At 40.2% G+C, this 21,678-nt stretch overlaps 2 protein-coding genes across 2 annotated transcripts in view; one reads left to right on the top strand and one right to left on the bottom strand.

The window, feature by feature from the left end:
* Positions 1-21,678, bottom strand: part of QRFPR (pyroglutamylated RFamide peptide receptor) — a 62,029-nt gene that overhangs the window by 14,398 nt on the left and 25,953 nt on the right. The gene's annotated exons all lie outside the window — the stretch shown is intronic.
* On the top strand, positions 10,748-11,335 carry LOC133765550 (molybdopterin synthase catalytic subunit-like). The gene has a single exon (XM_062199101.1). It carries the CDS (start codon positions 10,748-10,750, stop codon positions 11,315-11,317), a length of 570 nt encoding a protein of 189 aa, XP_062055085.1. The 3' UTR covers positions 11,318-11,335.

Raw genomic sequence — 21,678 nt, 5'->3', positions numbered from 1 at the left:
TGGCTTTTCCTTCTCATTCCAAGTAGGCGTACTGTTCCCTAAGGTAACACTCTTATATCCTTAACTGAAGTCTTTGCTCAGATGTTACCAGGGTGGTTATGTGTCAAGTTAATATTATGTGTTCAGTTGACTGGGCTAGTAGATACCCAGACAGCTGGTACAATGTACTTTCTGGATGTGTTTGTGAGGAGAGATTAGCATGTAAATCCACACTCTGAGTTGAGAAGGTTGTCTTCACAATGCAGGTGGGGAATCAACCTATCCAATGAGTAACCAAATACAACAAAAAGGCAAAGCAAGACTGAATTTGCTCTCTGCTTGACCTGGGAATATCATCTTCTCCTAACCTTAGCCATCAGGGTTAGCAGCTCTTAAGTCTTCAGACTGAGATGTGCACTATGTGAATTTACTTCATTGGCTTCTCCAGTTCTCAGGCCTTTGGGTTTGAACTGGAGCTACTTCATTGGGCTTTCTGGGCCTCCACCTTGCAGACAGTAGATTGTTGGACTCTTCATCTATGAGGTACTTCCTACTTCCTTTTAATGTTTATGTCTGTCTCTGTATCTCTCTGTATCTCTCTCTCTCTCCTGTTTTTCTGGAGAACCCTGAATATAGTCCCCCTTTCAATGAGGCCAACATTTCTTTTTTTTTTTTAATTATTTATTTAACAGGTAGAGATATAGATGGAGAGAGAGACAGAGAGAAAGGTCTTCCTCCATTGGTTCACCCCCAAAATGGCCGCTACAGCTGGCGCTGCGCCAATCCAAAGCCAGGAGCCAGGTACTTCTTCCTGGTCTCTGACATGGGTGCAGGCGCCCAAGCACTTGGGCCATCTTCCACTGCCTTTCCGGGCCACAGCAGAGAGCTGGACTGCAAGAGGAGCAACTGGGACTAGAATCTGGCGTCCATATGGGATGCCAGCGCTGCAAGGCGGAGGATTAACCAAGTGAGCCACGGCGCCGAATGAGGCCAACATTTCTAACAACCATATTTGTAATTGCAGGCTGTCTTATTCCATCTGTCCCCATTCATCATCTCTCTTATTCTACTCACTTTTTTTTCATAACTCTTTTACCCTTTAACACATTGATAGTATACTTAAATTTTACTAATTTCTTTGTATTATTATTTATTAAAAGTGTTCCTATCCTTAGTAAAATGTAAACACCCCAAGAACAAGAATTTTTATTTTTTTCATTTGTGTATTGTCAGCATTTAAAGTAGTGCATAGTAGACCCTTGATAAATATTCACAGAAATGAAGAGAATGAATGTCCAGGAGGTTTTTAACCTCCAAAAGCATCCCACTCAACTCTGGAGAAGGTTGAAAATTGTAGAAAGTGGGAAGTGTACAATTCCATCCATTTCTATTATTTTTCAGAGAGTCTCAGAACTAACCAACTACCTTTCCTAAACAGCTGATCCTCATACATTTGAAAGAAACTTTCATGCCACTCCTAAGCCTTTTCTTTCCTAGTACCTTGAACTGTCCCTCACCTGATATGCCTCTTGGACCTTTTAACTCCGTGGACCACAGAGAAGGGAATCCACCATGCTCAAGTCCTATCCTAGACAGAAATTGTGGAACTATATTGCCTCCCTGGATCTGAACACATACTTCTTTATTTTATTTAAAAATTTAACTTTAAAGATTGTATGTATTTAGGTCATTTGAAAGGTACAGAAACAGAGAGAAACAGAGAGGTACAGATATAAGAGAGCTCTCCATTCTGTTCAGTCACTCCTTAAATTCCTACAACAACCAGTGCTGGGCCAGACTGATGCCAGGAGCTAGGAAGTCACACTGGGTTTCTCATCTCATTGACAAGGACCCAATTACTTGAGTCATCATCTGCTGCCTCCCAGGTGCACATTAGCAGAAGCTGTTGTTGGGAGTAGAGACAGGATTTGTTTTTTGTTATTTTATTTTTAAATTCTATTTATTTTAAAGGTAAGGAACACATTCTTCTTAAATAAGTTTATGAAAGTCTTCTGTGCTGGCCTTTCCAAATTGTTACTTCTGTTGAATGTGTAATTTACTTGAAACGAACTGAAACAACAGAAATTTGTGTTAACTCCAGATTCTCTCACATTCTATCCAATAACTTAGGGGGAAAATTATATTTAAAGATCACTCTAGATACTCCTCTTTTAATTCCTTCTTGGGAGTTCCAAATGGCAACCCACGATCCAACGTTATGTCTTCCCATTCCCTAATCCAGTTTTTCAGATCTCAACCCTGTTCAAAGTTAAGGCTTGTGCTTGTAGAAAGCTTTTATTTTACTGTTGGAAGTGACCAGTGCTACTGATAAAAACAAAACTCCACAATATCCCCACAACACTCCAGATACCACTTTCAAAATCAACATAACAAATTTGATCTTCATTAAAAGCCATTATGTCTTCACACTAGTGAATTTAAAACTCAAATTTAGATTACTGAGCTTCACCATCTCCTAGACAAGATACCAAGCCATTCCCTCCTCATAAAATGCCATTACAAACTGAGGATACTTTCTGTCTGGTTCTTTGGCCAGTACCACATCAGCCTCATCTGCATCTCTCCATCCCATGAGGAACATCAATTCTATACTGCTGTCTAGGATACCAATTATTTGATAAGAATCAAGACCTCTGGCAAAGCCAGTTGTTTTATCAGCAGCATCTCTTTCTTTGATTTATTATCATCAGATTCCCTATCAGAGAAAGATTTTTCATTTTGTGCCATCTTTCTCCTTATCAGCTTTTTAAGAACTAAGAAATGATTCCATTGACTGTGAACACTATAAAGCTTCCTCAGGTCCCTAGGGACTGTTGGCATTGGAAATCCCTGCCTCTGCAGGAAATACTCAGCCTTCCCATTCAGTCCATGTCAGTCCGGCATTTTTTCACCACGAACTCTTCTGCCTCTTTGACTTTTTTATTCTTTCTATTGTGTTTCATTGGTGGTCATTTTTTATTGCAGACTTGAAGTGCTAAGATCCACTGCCTCCAGTCTAGTTCAGCAGGTCCGTCTCCCTTGTTTAGAAAGATAGTTAAGATGCCAAGTGAGATTTACTTTCAATGTTATTAATCTCACTGCTTGAATATCTATTATACAGTGAATGAATTAGCTAACTTCAAATCGTGTTTTGGATGGAATACCTGAATAAATAAATATGTGAGTAAATTACTAATCTGCATATTTCTCAGAGGTTTTTTGTTTCTTCTCTTGCAAATTTGACCATTTTTTTTCTCTATTCTTCCAATCAAATTGTGTAGAAAATGTTGGCTGTTCAAGGCTAAAGGAACATGGGAAGAAACTTTTCATGAAATGTACATGGATTCAGTATCATTATATTTCAAATACAACTATCCAAATAAGAATTTTTGTTCCAGTGTTCACTGTAGATTATCTCATTATAGTATTACCCCTCTTAGTTATATTTATGTTATATATGTTATCTATAACATAAGTTATGTTACCTATAACATAAGTTATATCTATGATAACAGTATAGTTGACTTGTTGACTGATTCCCTGATACCAAGTTATACTCTGGCCCTGACTCATCGGATCTACTAGGTAGCCACTCTTGAGTCTCAATTTCATCATTTATAAGATGGGGTTAATAACATTCACCTGTCACAGGACTGATATATTTCATAAAATGACAAAAAACAGCCAGCACAGAATGTGCTCTTGCATAAATGGCAGCTCTCTCATCATTGGGTAGCCCGAGTTAAAGAACTGAGGTAAATTAAAAACAGAAAGCTGATGTATTCTTTGTGGCTAACTTGACCATTAAAAGACATCTAATTTAATTGCCTAATTTTCTGGATAAAGATAACGCAATTCAAAGGAGTTAGATGAAACGTTCAAGTTTGCATAACTATGAATTGACAGGAGAGCATGAGTCCAGGTCGTCTGGCTCCAGTTCTTTCTGTTCCATCATTCTCATTTATCTTAATGCACCCACACAAAGAGGGAGTTTTCTTGTTTAGATGTTCACAAATCATCTACTTAATAACTCACTGGAGAATTCTGCACTAAGCTGTAGTCCTGTATTCTGTCATCTTACCCATGTAATAAACACAGACAATATTTGCTCAACTCATTATTTCTTTTTTTAAAATATAAGGAAAGTTTGATGCTAAGGAAATTTTTTTTTTTTTTTTTTTTTTTTTTTTTTTTTTTTTACTTGAGAGTCAGAGTTACACAGAGAGAGGAGAGGCAGAGAGAAAGAGAGGTCTTCCATCCGCTGGTTCATTCCCCAATTGGCCGCAACGGCAGGAACTGTGCCGATCCGAAGCGAGGAGCCAGGAACTTCTTCCAGGTCTCCCACGTGGGTGCAGGGGCCCAAGGACTTGGGCCATCTTCTACTGCTTTCCCAGGACATAGCAGAGAGCTGGATTGCAAGTGGAGCAGCCGGGACTAGAACCGGCGCCCATATGGGATGCTGGTGCTTCAGGCCAGGGTGTTAACCCGCTGGACCACAGCGCCGGCCCTCAACTTATTATTTCTAACATATCTCCAACCAACTTTAAATAATTACTGACAGTTTTCCCTGATTGGACCTCCAAGTTTCTTCAATGTTCTGACATGTAATTTATCCGGGGTGTAGATTTGAATTCTTTCAAAAATAAGTATTGTAGAGATGCTGCATAAATGCATGGCCAAAACTTGCCAGGGATGGGCACACCCTCCCTAGAGGAATGTGGCAATGGGAGCAGCAGGGGGCTAATGGACTTTAATTGGTACCTGGAGTATTTTCAAGAATTTGTAAATTTGCTGGAGCATCTAAATGGGCCTGTCTCTGAAGATTTACAACTCAGCTCTAATCCCTATCTTAGACCACCAGACTAAGTTCCTTTTCCCAAATCTTTAAGTTGAAACTTAAATCTTTAAGTATAAACTTGCCTATGTGCCTGCTGACTTATGGGCTTGCTGGTGCCCTCTAAATACAAGTGGGAGCACATAGCTATCCAGGGGTGCACTCTTAGAATGGATGCTCCTGTGTCCTGTCTCCTCATTTGCAAAACCCTACAGGTAGATGCTCTCTTACTATCTACTCACCTATCTTGGGTTTTTATTTCCATTCTAACCATCTTTGCCCTTTTTAATGTGGAGATAATTTTTCAAGTTCTAGAAGACTGAACCAAAACAGGCACTGAAGTTTTTGGTTTTGTCTGTCCTCCACCAAGATTCAGTCACAGACCTTCCTTTTCTTTCCCAGCTCTTTATTACCTCTCTCTGGTTCTTTAGTCAGCCTGCTCTACACACTAGCCTACCCATCCATATGAACTACATAGGTCTAAGCCATTTTCCAAGAATGCATCCTTTTTTGACATTGCTTCCCACAAATGGCAATTTTTAAAATGGGCTCATTATAAATGAAAACAGGGCAGTGTTTTCTTGGGCTGTCTTTCTTTTCCTCATAGGATTTTCTGATTTTAATAACAGAGTTATGTTTCTTAAGGCCTGCCTGCAATGGAAATCGCTCATATTTTAATGATCTAGAATCCAACTATATTCCTCTTAATGCTATTTGTTTCTGGAATGTTGATCTCCCCCACTGTGGGCAGGGAAGATACAGCTTACTAAAGAAAACAGGTAGGAATTCTCTGAGAAGATTTTTTTTTCTTCTTCTTCCGTTTTTGACAGGTAGAGTTATAGACAGTGAGAGAGAGAGAGACAGAGAGAAAGGTCTTCCTTCTGTTGGTTCACTCCCCAAATGGACGCCATGGCTGGCACTGCACTGATCTGAAGCCAGGAGCCTGGTGCTTCCTCCCAGTCTCCCACATGGGTGCAGGGCCCAAGGACTTGGGCCATCCTCTAGTGCCCTCTCAGGCCACAGCAGAGAACTGGACTGGAAGAGGAGCAACCAGCACTAGTACCCAGTGCCCCAACCGGGACTAGAACCTGGGGTGCCAGCGCCGCAGGCGGAGGATTAGCCAAGTGAGCCATGGCGCTGGCCCCTCTGAGCAGTCTTGGTCCCCTGTCTGCTATAGGTCCACTCCACCAGCTTTACACTAATCCTGTGAGCCTCAACAGCCTTCCAAGACGCTTCCTGCTTGTAGGCTACCCGGTTATCTACTGTTGCTTGTAATCAAGTAACTTGTTTGATATACTTCTTTTTTACCACCTTTTTCCTAGAAGGTAGTTTTCCTAAAATGTAGCATATATATTTATACTATCTTGATGATATTCCTGCTATGTGTACTATTACTACAGTAATTTACCTCCTTTTCTTCCAACTCTTGCATAAGAAACCACAATAGTTTTTTTTTTTTTACATACTAGATAAAACAAATGCTTTGGTTTAATACCTACTATTTTTAATTTTTATCTCTAACTTATATTTTTCTTAAAATATAAATCCTTTGTTTGTAATGAGAATGGTATTCAGTATCTTACCATTCTGCAACTCTACCACACACAGAGATATTCTCAATAATTCAAATGATTCAAAATCTCATCATTTCAAACCATGATGCTGGGGAACTGAAATCATTTTGATTAGTGTTTATAGTCTACCTAGTGTCCTAGTGACTTGAAAAGGAATCTATATGTAAGGACAGCATGAAAGCAATGAAGTATCCATTTAGAGAAGAGATTAAAAACATTGTTCTATTAATTTAGAAAGTGACATGATGAGCTAAAATTGCATAAAAGTCTCTAATGTTAATAACCACTCTGAAGAATTTGTTCAAAGGGTGGTAAAAAATAAAAAGAATAGACATTTTCTATTTTATAAAAGAAAGGTAGGGTGGGTGTTGTGACACAATAAGTTAAGTGACCGCTTGAGATGCCGCATGTATCCCATATTGGAGTGCTGGAGTCCCAGCTGCTCCACTTCCCATCCAGCTTCCTGCTACTTCATCCTGGGAGGCAGAAGATGATAGTGCAAGTGCTCAGGCTCCTGCCATCTACGTGGGAAACATGGATGGAGTTCCAGGATTCCGGCATTGGCCTGCCAAGCCTTGGTTGTTGTGTCATTTGGATAAGTGAACCAGTGAATGGAAGTGTTTCTCTCTCTCTCTCTCTCTCTTTCTTCTTCTTCTTCTCCTTCTTCTCCTTCTTCTTCTTCTTCTTCTTTCTCTCTCTCCTTCCCTCCCTCCTTCCCTTCCTCCCTCTCTCTTGCCCTGCCTTTCAAATAGATGAAAATAAATACATAAACATTAAATATAAACAAGCTTAAAATAAAAGTGCTACTGTATGCAACCACTATTTGAAATAGTGACCTAATAGATTATATGCTTCTTAATCAGCTGGCAATGAACACCTTTATCAAATCTTGAATCCTATTCATCCCCCCTCAATCACATCCTATAGTGGGAGAGTGGTAAAATTGGAATCATTCCACAAGTCACGACTAAGAAGCATGGGGGAAAGAACTATAGAATTCTTCAACAGAAGGCTCCTGGCTGGTGGCTTCCAATCACTGTTCTAAGTACTGTGCTTCTGCATGAAAATGCCGGAGCTGCAGAGAATGGAAGGGCAGACCCAATGCAGAGGAGGATGATGGGCTCAGGCTCCAGCCCTGTTCCTACTCCAGCAGCTCCAGCTGCACCTAGTGTAATTTGCTGGGGTTCCAACAGGCAAACCATCTGCAACTTTAAAGAAGAGATTACAACCCCCAAAGTTGACTTACACAACATCCATTGAAAAATCTGCCAATTTAAATTGTACAGACTGAAGATGAAAATAATAACTGCTAAATATTTTGAGAGGCATGTGGTTTGCCTCTTCTAGAATCTCAGCCCTCTGATAATTATTTCTATTTAGCATAAGATCATTACAAAGCACTCTTAAGTTATTCTGTGACTTGGGAACTTTAATACTCTATGCTGGTACTTCAACATATCTGTGGAAACAATGGAATCAAAAGGTAGCTTTATGTTGGTGCAAATTTTTTTGAAATTCATAGCTTTTTTATAATTCACAGAATTTTCCATGAACTCTAAAAAACTATACTTATTTTCATTTTTATCTGAAAATGATAAAATCCACACACACACAGGGAGAGAGGGGAGAGAGAGAGAGAGAGAGAGAGAGAGAGAGAGAGAGAGAGAGAGAGATCTTGCCTCTGCTGGTTCATTACCCTTTTGCTTTTCTGGCATCAACTGACATGATCATATTCTTCTTTCTCTTTAGCTTGTTGATATACATTACATTAACTTTTGAAGGTTGAGCCATCCTTGCATACCTGGGATAAAACTCACTTAGTCATAGTATGAAATCCTTTCTATGCATTTTTATTTTATCCATTAATATATTGAGGATTTTTGTGTTTAAATTCATGAGAGATACTGTTCTGCAGTTTTGTATGTGTGATCCTTCATCTCTATACTTTTTTTTTAAAAATAAATCCTACTAATCAGGTGTTGGAATCCCTGCATTGATTCTCCTATGATTACACCTGTTCTTGATTTTTTTTTTTGGTTGTGTAAATTTTCTTTGTTTCACAGTATGGAGATCTTCTTGTTTCTATTGTCCAAACCTTCTAATTTGTGTATAATTTGGGCAATCATATTTTTACTTGGAAATATTTTTCTTGATATTAAGATACTTCTTTCAAGAGAAGCTTGTACTTGATTTACGAATTCAGTATCTTCTTAAGTCCAGAAATTTACCCCACTTAATATCAGCAACCCTTTCCTGACAATGAGACATCTTGTATGGAAATGTATACTTGTAACCAATTTCCCACTACTTAAAATGTCAAATTAAATTCCCAATACATTTTTTAAAATGTAACTAAGACGGTTACACCATCATTTAATATATCAAATGCTTAAAATGCTGCCCTGATTCCAGAAATAAATTAAAGTGATTGCCATCAAATTGTTTCTATGTTTGCTCTTCTGTATGGGTAACAAGGCAAATCAACTAGCACTCAGCAAAGAAATATTTTTTAAAAAATATAAAGTTTGCACCAAAATCAAAGTAATTATTTGATTTGTCATTCATGAAGGAAACAGAGTGAAGAAAGCTGAAAGGGGAAGGTCGAAAATATAGTCATGGTCAGTGGTTGTGGAAAGTGATGTCATGGGTGGGGTGGATGGCAGAAGGGTAACATAAGGAAACCATGACACCCAGAAACTGGCAGAGATTTTCATTTTCATGCTGAGGCAAGGAATCCCAAATGGATCTTCAGAGGAGCGAGGTGTTGCTGTAGGATGAAAAACCGTAAAATCGAGCTTCACTTGCTCTGAAGTTCATGCTTATAGAATTCTTGGAATGGTGCCCCAAAACACATCATGCAATCACAGCCCCCCAGGTTCAAAGGTAATGTTTCTCATTGTATCAGTGTGGCCTGCAAATTAGTTTCAGCAGGCAGTGGTTTGACTGAATACTTTTCAGTTTTTCACTATGACTAGCTTTTTCAGACTGATATCCTGAACAAGTTCAGAGCTTGCTGATGCCTCAGAATGACATTTAAAGAATTCTCCCACAACTTTTGCAACTTCTTAAAGCCAGCCTTCTTTGAGAATTGTCAGTTGTTAAGAATGGGCCCCATTGACTCAAATGATGCAATGCTTCTCTTAGTGGCACCAACAAATAGAATACATATTCTTTCACCAACATTAGGCAGATTTTTCCAAAACTACTACTAGTGATTTTGATGTTCAACTGTATTTGTACTATGACTTTTTTCCTACATATCATCTTGTTTAGAATATTTTAATGACAAGGACCGGCACTGAGGTGTAGCAGGTAAAGCCACCGCCTGTAGTGCCGGCTTCTCATATGGGTGCCGGTTCGAGTCCTGGCTGCTCTACTTCTGATCCAGCTCTGCTTTGGGCTGGGAAAACAGTGGAGGATGGCCCAGGTTCTTGGACCCCTACACCCACATGAGAGACCTGGAAGGAGTTCCAGGTTCCTGGCTTCAGACTGGCCCTGCTCCGGCCATTGAGACCATTTGGGGAGCGAACTGGTGGATAGAAGACCCCTCTCTCTCTTCTTCTTCTTTCTTTCTCTCTCTCTCTCTCTCTCTCTCTCTGCCTCTGCCTCTGCCTCTCTGTAACTCTGCCTTTCAAATAAATAAATATTTTAAAAAGAATATTTTAATGAGCTTGGGGACATAAATTTTTCTTCTATAGATATGAGCTAAAAAATTATTGTGTTGAAGGTTATATTCATTGTAAAAGCTCAGGACTTAAAGGCAAAATGAGGAAATGTTTTTCCAGATATGAGATCATTTCTAAATTTTCTTCTCTAAATAGTCTGTGTGTTCCAGGTTTCATTTGTTTTATTCTCTTGTATTATGCAAGCTTTCTTCAACTGTCTCACCACCCTTTAGTTCTCCTCACATATTTAAGAAATGGGACAACACGAAAGGCTGCTTTGTGTATATGGGCTACAGTTGTTCCTTGGAAGGCTTGGATTTAGGATGAGTGGATCTCTGCACTATGGGCCTCATAAATGAAAAATATTGAGGTTTATACCTGGTGGATCACAGCTCATAGTAATCCTGTACGCTTTAGAATGCTTCCTTCAATTACTGTATAAGAACTATCTATGAGGCCTGCCCATTGGCCTCTGCACCTTTAAGTCAGTCCCGGGGTCCTCGGAGCGATAGTGTAGCGGTGCCAGGTTGAAGTATTGTATTTTGCAAAGAGTGCTGAAATAGCAGGAGTTCGTTCAGAGACCATGTCTGTGCCCCAAGAAATAAAAGCATCGCAGCTGTGGAAAGAGACAGAAATTTGACATCCTGGGTTGGCTGATGTTAGAAATCAGGTGATATCTGCCGTTCGTCAAGAATATGTTGAGCTTGGAGATCAGTTCTTCCGGCTTCAGCCCGGAGACGAAATTGCTGTTATCCGCCCCATTAGTGGAGGCTAGTGCATTTAAGCCATGCAGGAAAGATATGGATGATGTTGAAGAGAAACCTAATGATATAATAAAATTCACTGCTGAGAAACTTTCCGTGGATGAGGTCTCGCAGTTGGTGATTTCTCCACCCTGTGGTGCAGTGTCCCTGTTTGTAGGGATTACGAGAAATAACTTTGAAGGGAAGAAAGTCGTTAGCTTAGAATATGAAGCTTATCTACCAATGGCAGAAAACGAGGTCAGGAAAATCTGTAGTGACATCAGGCAGAAATGGCCAGTCACACACACAGCAGTGTTCCATCAACTTGGCTTAGTTCCGGTGTCAGAAGCAAGCATAATCATTGCTGTGTCCTCAGCCCACAGGGCTGCATCCCTTGAAGCTGTGAGCTATGCCATTGATAATTTAAAAGCCAAGGTGCCCATATGGAAAAAGGAAATGTATGAAGAGTCATCTTCAACTTGGAAGAGAAACAAAGAATGCTTTTGGGCAAACAATGATTAATCGGTTATATTGTTTAGCGCTCTCACACTTGGGTAAAGTTTCACCATTGATTCCTCTGTGATTTTTCTCCTCCACAGATTGATAGCTCACCGAAGCACAGTGTTTTATAACTGTGGGGCAAAAAAGAGTGAACAAGCTAAAAAAGTGTGTATTCAGGATGAAGGGTTACTGGGAGTTAGAGCCAAAGCAAGGACTTTAGGGAAGACAAGCAGTAGTATAAATGAGAGGGAAAGCGTCCGTGGAGGACGTCTTTCCATGACTAAGCCTAGTTGTGACCCTGCTTACACTGAGGTCTGGCAGCTGCTCATCGACCTCGTCTCAGACACGGCCTCCCCTTCAGCCTCCCATCCTGATACGTATTTTTAGAACTTAATATATTTTTTAAAATAAGCCGATAATTTTAAAAGTTTACAAATTTTCCCATTTTTAAAAATTCAGTGATAATACCTAAAATGTTTCATATTTTAGAGATTTCTAGTAATTTAGAATCTTTAATCTTGACCATAATACTTGTTGCATTTTATGGTTACTAATATTGTATCAGCATACAAATCAGCATGAAATTGTTATAAAACTACCATCAACGTGTTTTATGTTAAAATATTAGTTGATGTCTAAAATTTGACTTCCAGAAATTGTTGTAAGGAGAGTAATATAAAGGAGATTATATGTTTATTTATTAAAGCATTTTCAGATAGTTTACTTTCTGGTTGCTTTTGTATCATGGTCCTTAGTGAAGTTATTGGTAAACAATTCTCTGCAAGATTTTTATGAAAGAGTAATCTAGTTTTTTACTGATCAACCTACATATTGTTAATTTGTATATAGAAGTCCCATATATTTTTTCCAATTCTTTTCAGCTTTATTGGAAGATAATAAAGATTGTATATATTTAAGTATAAAAAATAAAAAAAGAACTATCTATGCATATGCATGCCAGGAAACAAGTACACCAGAGTAAAATTACATCAATTTTGGAATTTTTCTTCTAATTTGCATTAGTCTAATAACTAAAATGCTATTTTAGATAACTGAGTTGATTTCCACTCCCCACTGAGAACAAAATTTAGACTTTCAAATATTAGAATAAAATGATCCCAGGTTAAACATTAGGACAATAATGCAGAAATCAAAAATAATGGGCTCCATTATTTCCAGAATGCAAAAATAGCCCATTTTGAAATGACTAGATAAATCACCTGATTACAGTAACTACAGCAACGTGAATGTTAAAAACAGTACTGAAAGGGCAGGCATTTGGCAAGGCAGTTAAGATGCTCTGCTCAAATCCCATATCAGAGATCAAGTCCCAGCTCTGCTCCAAATTCCAGCTTCCTATTAATGCACACCTTGTAAAGCAGCAGGTGATAGCTCAAATACTTGGGTGCCCACCACCCATGTTGGAGGCCCAGCTTGAATTCCTGATTTCTGGCATCAACTTGGCTGAGCCTTGGCTGTAGGGGATGTTTAGAGAATGAACCAGCAGATGGGAGCTTTCTTTCTCTCTGCCTTTCAAACAAATAAATAAAAGTTTTTTTTCTAAAAAAAGGCAAATAAAAAGCACTGGACAAAATAACAATTCATACCTACACAACATACATAACAAGGATATAAAAATTTAAGGGTACATATCAAGCACATGATTATAATCACTGTGCAGCAGGGGAGAGAAATAAAATCAGGGAATGAGGATTTTAAAGTGTGTGTGTGTTGTATGTATGTGTGTGTGAAACAAGAGATAATTATTATCTAGATGATAATAACAACACATTAATTAATTTAATTCTATGAACTTGAAATCCTGAGAGAGTTTGAAAGCAAGAGTAAGAAAATAGGGAATGCAAAGGAGAAAGATAGAAAAGGCATACATAAAAAAGCTTTTGCAATATGGATAAGGTGAAATAAACTTTTTTAAAGTAATAATTAAGACTTCAAACCAGTATATCCTTGCTTGATGGTAAGAGTCACCACAAATTATGTTTCCAGCAGTTACTTCCAGGAGGATATTTAGACTCCCTTCCAGACAACAAGGACATGTGCACCGGGAATTCCAATATCTGGCCTCAGGTTCCATGGCCTATCATATACTAGTTCTAGAAGAAACAGAAGTGTTTTCAAACTGATTCCTAGATCCCACTCAGAGATTCTGAGTTATAGTGTATGCCTGGAACCTTAGGACTTTGGAAGATTCCAGGTGATTTTAATATCCAGCAAAGTTTGAGAAGCACCGAGCTGGAGAAAGCCTTCACTTAAAGGTCTACCTTTTTAACACTTCCCACTGCAAGGTTGGGGGCTTTGAGAAGTCTGCCACACTGCTTTTTATATTTTATAGTCTACCTTCCTAGTCGTGCATGCATTTGTTCACTCACTCCCTAGACTCTTGGAATATAGGCTGTGCAAAGAAAACACACTTGTCCTTGCTCTTCTTCCTGGAAGGAGAGCAGGCATAAAATAATATCCCACAATTAAACACATAATTACAAAGTAGTACTTCAAAGAATTCTGTCTGAATATAGACAAGGATAATTGGGTCAAGATACCTTTAAAAAATGCTAGGTTAAAGTTGAGACAGGACCAAAGAAAAGCAATGACAGTGGGCAATACACAGGATGTTGTTGTATATTGCTTATTGTCTATATTACAGGGGAAACCTGCAACAATGTGCTGTTAAATGTTAACAGCTGGCTCTCCAAATCAAAAAGGGAAGAAACAGCCCTTGATTCATAATATTTGACAATTTCTCTGGGTAAATACTCCCATGAAATGGCCGATTTTCCACTGTCAACAGGGTATCAATGACCCTGGAGTTGGGAAGAAATGTACACTACCAGTTCTCATGGGCTGGCATAAAAGAGCTCAATCAATTCAAACAGATAATAAGTAAAATGGTTGCTAATTTACTCATAGATTACTCATAGATTTTTTTTTACTTGCAGTTTTTTTGTTGTTTCTTTCCCCTTCTTTCCCATTTTTGTCTGTATGTCTGACCCACTTTCATTTTTCTTTGACCAACTCGTTAGTCATGAGTTTGTGTTTTGTAGATGATTAATCTGCATCTCTTTCCCTGCCCCAATCTTATTTACTTCTGGGCTTTTGCAGTCATCGGAAATTCTCTCTGTGGTTCTGTCCTTTGTCCTTGTTTATGTCTTAAACATGCCATAACTGGCCTAGGTCATGAATGAACCACAGTGATGATGAGGTTCTAAGTTAAAAAGCTAACTTCTCCTTTCCCTCTGTCTCTCTCTCTCTAACTCTGCCTGTCAAAAAAAAAAAAAAAGGCTGGCGCCATGGCTCACTAGGCTAATCCTCCGCCTGCAGCGCCGGCACCAGGGTTCTAGTCCCGGTTGGGGCACCGGATTCTGTCCCGGTTGCTCCTCTTCCAGTCCAGCTCTCTGCTGTGGCCCGGGAAGGCAGTGGAGGATGGCCCAAGTGCTTGGGCCCTGCATCCGCATGGAAGACCAGCAGGAAGCACCTGACTCCTAGCTTCAGATCGGCATGGCACGCCAGCTGTAACGGTCATTTGGAGAGTGAACCAATGGAAGGAAGACCTTTCTCTCTGTCTCTGTCTCTCTCTCTCTCACTGTCTAACTCCGCCTGTCAAAAAAAAAAAAAAAAAAAAAAAAAAAGCTAACTTCCACTCTGGTAACATTTATTGGGTGTTTGTCATATGCTCACTATTGTTCTAATAAGCATGAATACATAAACTCCATAAAGTCCTCATAGCAACAATAACAAATGAGTGGCATTATCTCCATCTGTAGGAAGTAACAGAAAGTAATAAAGTAACTTGCCCAAGGTCCTATCTAGTAAGTGATGAAGCCAATCTGAGCTGTTAGCCACCGTGAAAAGCAGTCCCCAAACCACAAGATCTTCATGAGTAGTGTGGAGAAAGTGCCTTAGGAAAGAACTAAGTATTCAAGGTGTTTCAATGGTTTGAAAGCATCAGTATGATTTCTCTTAAATTACTTTGCTGGAGCAGGTATTGGGCCTACCGGTTGAAATGGCAGTTAAGTGCCTGGGTTGGATTCTGGCTCTGGCTAGATTCCAGCTTCCAGCTGATGCACACTCTGGGAAGCAGCAGTGAAGGCTTAAGTACTTAGGTCCCTGTCACCTACATGAGAAACCTAGACAGAGTTCTCATTTCCTGGCTTCAGCTTGGCCCAACCTTGACCATCGTGGGCATCTGGGACATTGACCAGTGGGTGGGAACGCTCTCTTCCTTTCTCTCTCTTTTCTGACTCTCTGCCTCTCAAATAAATAAATTACTACTTGCAAAAAAAAATTATGTGTCTTCAAAACACACATGAGGGACTGGCACTGTGGTGCAGCAGGTTAACGCCCTGGCCTGAAGTGTCGGCATCCCATATGGGCACTGGTTCTAGTCCTGGCTGTTCCTCTTCCGATCCAGCTCTCTGCTGTGGACTGGAATAGTGGTGGAGGATGGCCCAAGTCTTTGGGCCCCTGCACCCTGGGCTCCTGGCTCCAGATCGGCACAGCTCTGGCCATTGTGGCCATCTGGGGAGTGAACCAGTGGATGGAGGACCTCTCTCTCTCTCTCTCTGCCTCTTTTCTCTCTCTGTAACTCTGTCTTTCAAATAAATAAAATAAACCTTTTTAAAAAAGTACATGGAAAAATGTGTTATGAACAAACCATGTATTTATTTCAAAACTTTCTGAGTCAAGATAAATTTTTATTTTACTTCCATTATAATTCTATTATTTATCTATCTAAACAGTTAGACTTGGAAGGTAACGAGTTACCACCATTTCCCTTCTTTTCTGCATCTCTCTATCCTCTTCGCATAACACTGCTTCTTTCTCTCTGTTTTTCTGAACAGCATTTGTTTTCAAATATTGTTGCATGGGATTTCTCTACAACTTCTTTGAGCAGTGAGGCTCCCATATTACAAGACAGTATTCTCTGCACTTAGCAGTTAAAAAAATTAAAATACATTTCCCAGAAGAGTACATGACGTTTATTTCACTAACTGAATTTTCTACTTATTGCAGTCACCAAAAGAATCAGAGAGCTATGAGGCCCCAGGCAATGATTCTGTTTAAGATGAGAGCCATTCTTCCACTCAGTGATCACTTGCCATCTTTGGGCATGATCTAATCTCAACAGTCTGCCTGTGTCAGAATCTCACCCACACACAGGCATTACAAGATAGAAAAAAAAACTAATTGTTTTATTAGCAATTAACCATGGGTAAATCAATTTTTCATTAGTTGTGTGTCTTATAAATTGCAACGTTAATTCCTCCAATTTGGTAATCCAATGATGAGAATTGGCTAAAGCATAGTACCACCACTGTGTGGCAGTGGACCATGATCACAGTTCTGCTGAGTTCTCATGCATTTAAGTTGCTTCTGATCATAGCCTGATTCCCCTCAAGTGGTTTTGATGAAAATCATTACACACACACACACACACATATGTGGGTATGATGTACCCAGAAGTTTTACCACAGAATTTTCTATTCTAATACATTTCAGGTTTTTTTTACACTGTGAAGCAACCAAATGCCTTCATGATGAACTAATAGGTTGCCTCAGACTAGGGCTACCTCTGCTCCAAAATGAACTTCAAACTCTTTAACATAGCACAAAAGGCTCTGCATGACATAAGTCTTCTGGCTTCATCCCACACCACTTTCCCTTGATTCAAACTTCAGGCATGTGGAATCAATTGCATTTTCCTGACAACTTGTTTTCTGTGTGCAATAACTCTACTCAAAAAACACTGTGTGCTGCTCACTGGTATATCCAACCTCAACACTGCCTTGAGCATATTAGGCATTTAATAAATAGTAGTTGAATGAATAAAGGAATAAATATATAAATAAATGAATAAAACTCAATCAAAATCTATTCACAAGCATGGACTCCAGCAATAATATCCCAGAGATGTCTATCTGGAAATCCAGATACAGGCTATAAAAGAAGAAAAAGCACTCAATTTTCTGAATTATAATTAGGGAAAATTATAATTTCTGAAAACTAGGGTAAATAATGTCACAAAAACTGAATTAACTTTGAGGAAATTTTCACCCACTTAGTGTGAGCCATGTAAATTTTGATTGTCAGTAAATCAGGCAGGCAAGTAAATATAACCATGTCTTAAATTCTGTACCCGCCTTGATGTAATGATAAAAAATAAGCTTTAATAACAGAAAGTTCTGATTATTGCAGTGCCTACCTACATGGTACAAATATAATTAGAGAGAAATATATAGCCACAGTATATTCACAAATGAAAATGCTCAGTGGTGGCCTATTATCACTGGCCACACTAATCTACCCCCCATGTTCTTCAGAAGTAAGGGACACAGAAATGCTGTATTATTGACCAGTAGGTCTCAAACTTTACTGTGTATATGGATCACTCAGGGAATTGTGTTAAAATATAGCTCTGATTCAGCAGGTCAGGGATACTGCCAGATATATATATATATATATATATATATATATATATATATAATAAACTTTATATATATTTTATATATATAGATACATATAAACTTTGGACTTACTTATTTTGAAACACAGAACCAAGGAAAGGTGGAAGGGGAGAGAGAGGGGTAGGAAGAGGAGGGAGAGGAAGAGAAGAGAGATAAAATGAGAAAGAAAGATTTTCCATCTGCTGGTTTACTTCCCAAAGGTCACAACAGCCAAGGTTGATCTAGGTCGAAGCTGGGAGCCAGGAACTCCATCTGGGTCTCCCATGTGGATTGCAGGGGCCCAACTATTTGGGCCATCATCACTGCCTTCTCAGGCACATTAGCAGGGAACAGGATAGGAAGAAGAGCAGCCAGAACTCTAACCAGTGCTCCTACACGGAATGCCAGTGTTAGACTCAGTGGCTTAATCTGCTCTGCCATAATGCCAGCCTCCTGGAGACAATATTTCTAAGAAGTTGTCATGGGATTCTCATGTTGGTGGCCCACAAACCACATTTTAAGCAGAAAAAAAAAAGAAAGTGTACAACAGGATGGAGACTTTCTCTTTTGCCTCTAGGGAACTTTATTTCCTAGGATCAAGTATTTTTGTTACCAAGGTAATGATCTACAACCTGGCACTCCAGCCACTTGACCTATGATGTGTTGTACTGGAGGCAGAATTGTTTATTGGAAAAGGAGCACCTTCTTTCCTTGGTGTCCTTTCTCCTTTGCCTCCTACACTGAGCTCTTGCTTCCTCTTCAGATTACAAGGAACCAGTATTGTCTGATCCAAAATAAGATATTTTCTTGCTACCAATGCAACAACCTATTTGATTTTCCTCTGTATGTCAGGAACTTTTCAAACAAAAAACCAGTAATTACTGTGGACTGAAATACTGTTCATTGCCTCTACCTAGAGCTGAACCTGATGAAAAAAAAAAAAATGTATAAGAGCCATGCAGAGCTCACATAGCCCAGTACACAGTTTGGCTCCTAAGTCTCTGGATTTTTTATGTTAAAGATTTCCTTAAGGGTTTTTTTTTTTTTTTTTTTTTTTTTTTTTTTTTTTTTTTTTTTTTTTTTTTTAGATTTACTTATTTGTTTGAAAGTCAGAGTTACACAGAGAGAGAAGGAGAGGCAGAGAGAGAGGTCTTCCATCTGCTGGTTCACTCCCCAGATGGCTGCAATGGCCAGAGCTGCGCCGATCCAAAGCCAGGAGCCAGAAGCTTCTTCCAGGTCTCCCACACTGGTGCAGGGACCCAAGGACTTGGGCCATCTTCTTACTGCTTTCCCAGGCCATAGCAGAGAACTGGACCAGAAGTGGAGCAGCCAGAACTCAAACTGGTTCCCATATGGGATGACGGCACTGCAGGCGGCGGCTTTACCAGCTACGCTACAGCGCAGGCCCCTTCCTTGAGGTTTTTTGTTTGTTTGTTTTTTGTTTTTTGACAGGCAGAGTGGACAGTGAGAGAGAGAGACAGAGAGAAAGGTCTTCCTTTTGCCGTTGGTTCACCCTCCAATGGCCGCCGCAGTAGCACGCTGCAGCCGGCGCACCGCGCTGATCCGATGGCAGGAGCCAGGTACTTCTCCTGGTCTCCCATGGGGTGCAGGGCCCAAGGACTTGGGCCATCCTCCACTGCACTCCCTGGCCACAGGTGATCAAATCCCTTTCTCATGTACTCATTTTCCCATTCGTCAGTAACATCTTTTAAGTCAAGAGTTTCTGAAAATGATAAAAAATATGTATTTCTTAATTCTCTCTCTTTAAAAGAATATATATGTTTATGGGGCCAGTGCTCTGGTATAATGGGCTAAGCCAGCATCCCATATAAGTGCCAGTTCATATCCTGGCTGCTCCTCTTCCTATCCAGCTCTCTGCTATGGCCTGGGAAGGTTGTGAAAGGTGGCCCAAGTGCTTGGGTCCCTGCACCTTGGTGAAAAGACCAGAAGCTCCTGGCTCTTGGCTTCAGATCAGTCCAGCTCTAGCTGTTGCAGCCATTTGGGGAGTGAACCAGCAGATGGAAGACCTTTCTGTCTCTCCCTCTCTGTGTCTGTAGCTCTACCTCTTGAATAAATAAATAAAATCTTAAAAAATAAAAGAATGTACGTTTATTACACACCTTCATCTACAGAGAGAAGGATAAGGGCAGAGCCACTATAACTACACAGAAAGTCTGTTTTGGGCATGTTTTTTATGAGAAAGACAAAGTTTCAGCAAGTTATGGATTTTCTGGATATTAACATATAGCTCTTAAAGTTTTATGGAGGAGCAAGAGAATCAGAATAGCTAACACAATATTGAAGGAAAAGGAAAAAAAGTAGACTGCATCTGTTTTCAATGTGGAAAGCCAGGGCTTCAGCAGAAGTCAGCTTATGAAGAGCCCTGGCAGCTCCGACAGCCAAGAGTTGGATCACCAGAAATGGAACTTCCCTGGAGTCAAAGGATACCCAGGTCAGAGCCACAGACCTTGCTGGATCTAAGCTGAAAATCCCTTTTCTCAGCTCAGCTTGCAAAGTAACCACCGCTGCTGAGGGGATGGCCAAGTAGGGTCAGTGACATTGCAGGCAGAAGATGCCATGTGCCTTTACCTGGTCAGCTCTCCTCCCAGGCCAACTGGGTAATGGAAGTCAACAGGGTGCCTTCCCCAAGGAGGTTCACACCCCATGTGAATAGATGGATAGGTCTGGGCCTCATAACGGGCAGGGCCTTAAAGCCCACCTGATTACTATCAGGCCCCTTCTGTCAGCTTCTATTTGCCTCTCAATAGGAAAACATATTCGTGTTTGGAGAGCAGCTCTCTTAGGTTCTCCAATAATGCTTCTGCTCTTTATTCTAGACCCTGTCTAGCCCAACTGGGTCCTCATTCCTTTGTAATCATAGCCTCTATTCTAACATCAATGGCTCTACTCCCAACCTGTGTGTAGTGATGGTCCTCTCCCCCATATAATGTTGTACGATTGTTAGAATTTCTCTACAGACAAATCCCTCTACCTGCAAAAGATGAACGGCTTTTCTATCGGTCTTGTTTGGGGTTATCTTTAAACCACATCCATCAACTGTCCTCACAATGGTCCAGAGGACTCCCCCCCCATTTCTTCTCCTCTATGAAATCCTCTCATCACTTGGTTAATGCCACTCTTAGGATCATTGGTTGCTATTCTAACCCTGTCTTTTATACTACCATGTCTGTTTAAGTGTTTACAGGAGTTGATAATGGAACAAACCAAGGACTTCACTAAACAGGTGGTCAACCAAATGCTGCTACAGGGATATACTTGGCTACCCACCCAGGAGACAGTGGCTTGAGACATCACCCCATGCCAGCAAAGAGTACCTCATTGACCCATGTCAGCAGGAAGTGGTTCTGAAGACAGATCATCATCCCTCTACCACTCCTGGACTTTGGGGGCTAATGTAATCCCGTACAACTTTTGCTTTATAAAACACAAAAGGGGGGAATGTTAGTAAAATGGTGCAGTCTTATCTAAGGCACAATCTATGCCCTAGACACCATCTTAGGTTCTAGCCCCCGCCGCCATGGCTGGAAGCCAGGTGACCCATGGCCCAACCACCAGTGTCAGCTTCACCCCCACCCTAATAGGATTCGCTGCTCCTACTTTCCCTGCCTGCCCCCTGGCAAAGTTTTAAGAGGACCTGTTCCTGAACACGTGGTGCTCTTTCTCTCTCTGTGTCTCTTGATCTCTCTCTCTCTCTGTCTCTCAACCTCTTTCTCTGTCTCTTGGTCTCTCTCTCTCTCTTACTCTCACTCATATGCTTTCCTTCTCCTCTTTTCCTTCTTGGCCCCTTCCCTCTGGTCTTTTGGGTTCCCCCGATAAACCCTTTCCCTTAAAAAAAAAAAAGAACAAAGGTAGGAAACTGACACTTCCTAACTAACTGTAAGGCTTCTCATAAAGCTATAG

The sequence above is a fragment of the Lepus europaeus genome, chromosome 8 (assembly GCF_033115175.1).
Source record: "Lepus europaeus isolate LE1 chromosome 8, mLepTim1.pri, whole genome shotgun sequence".
NCBI classification, from domain to species: Eukaryota; Metazoa; Chordata; class Mammalia; order Lagomorpha; family Leporidae; genus Lepus; species Lepus europaeus.
The sequence above is the reverse complement of the archived record's forward strand: the minus strand, read 5'-3'. Positions and strand labels throughout refer to the sequence as shown.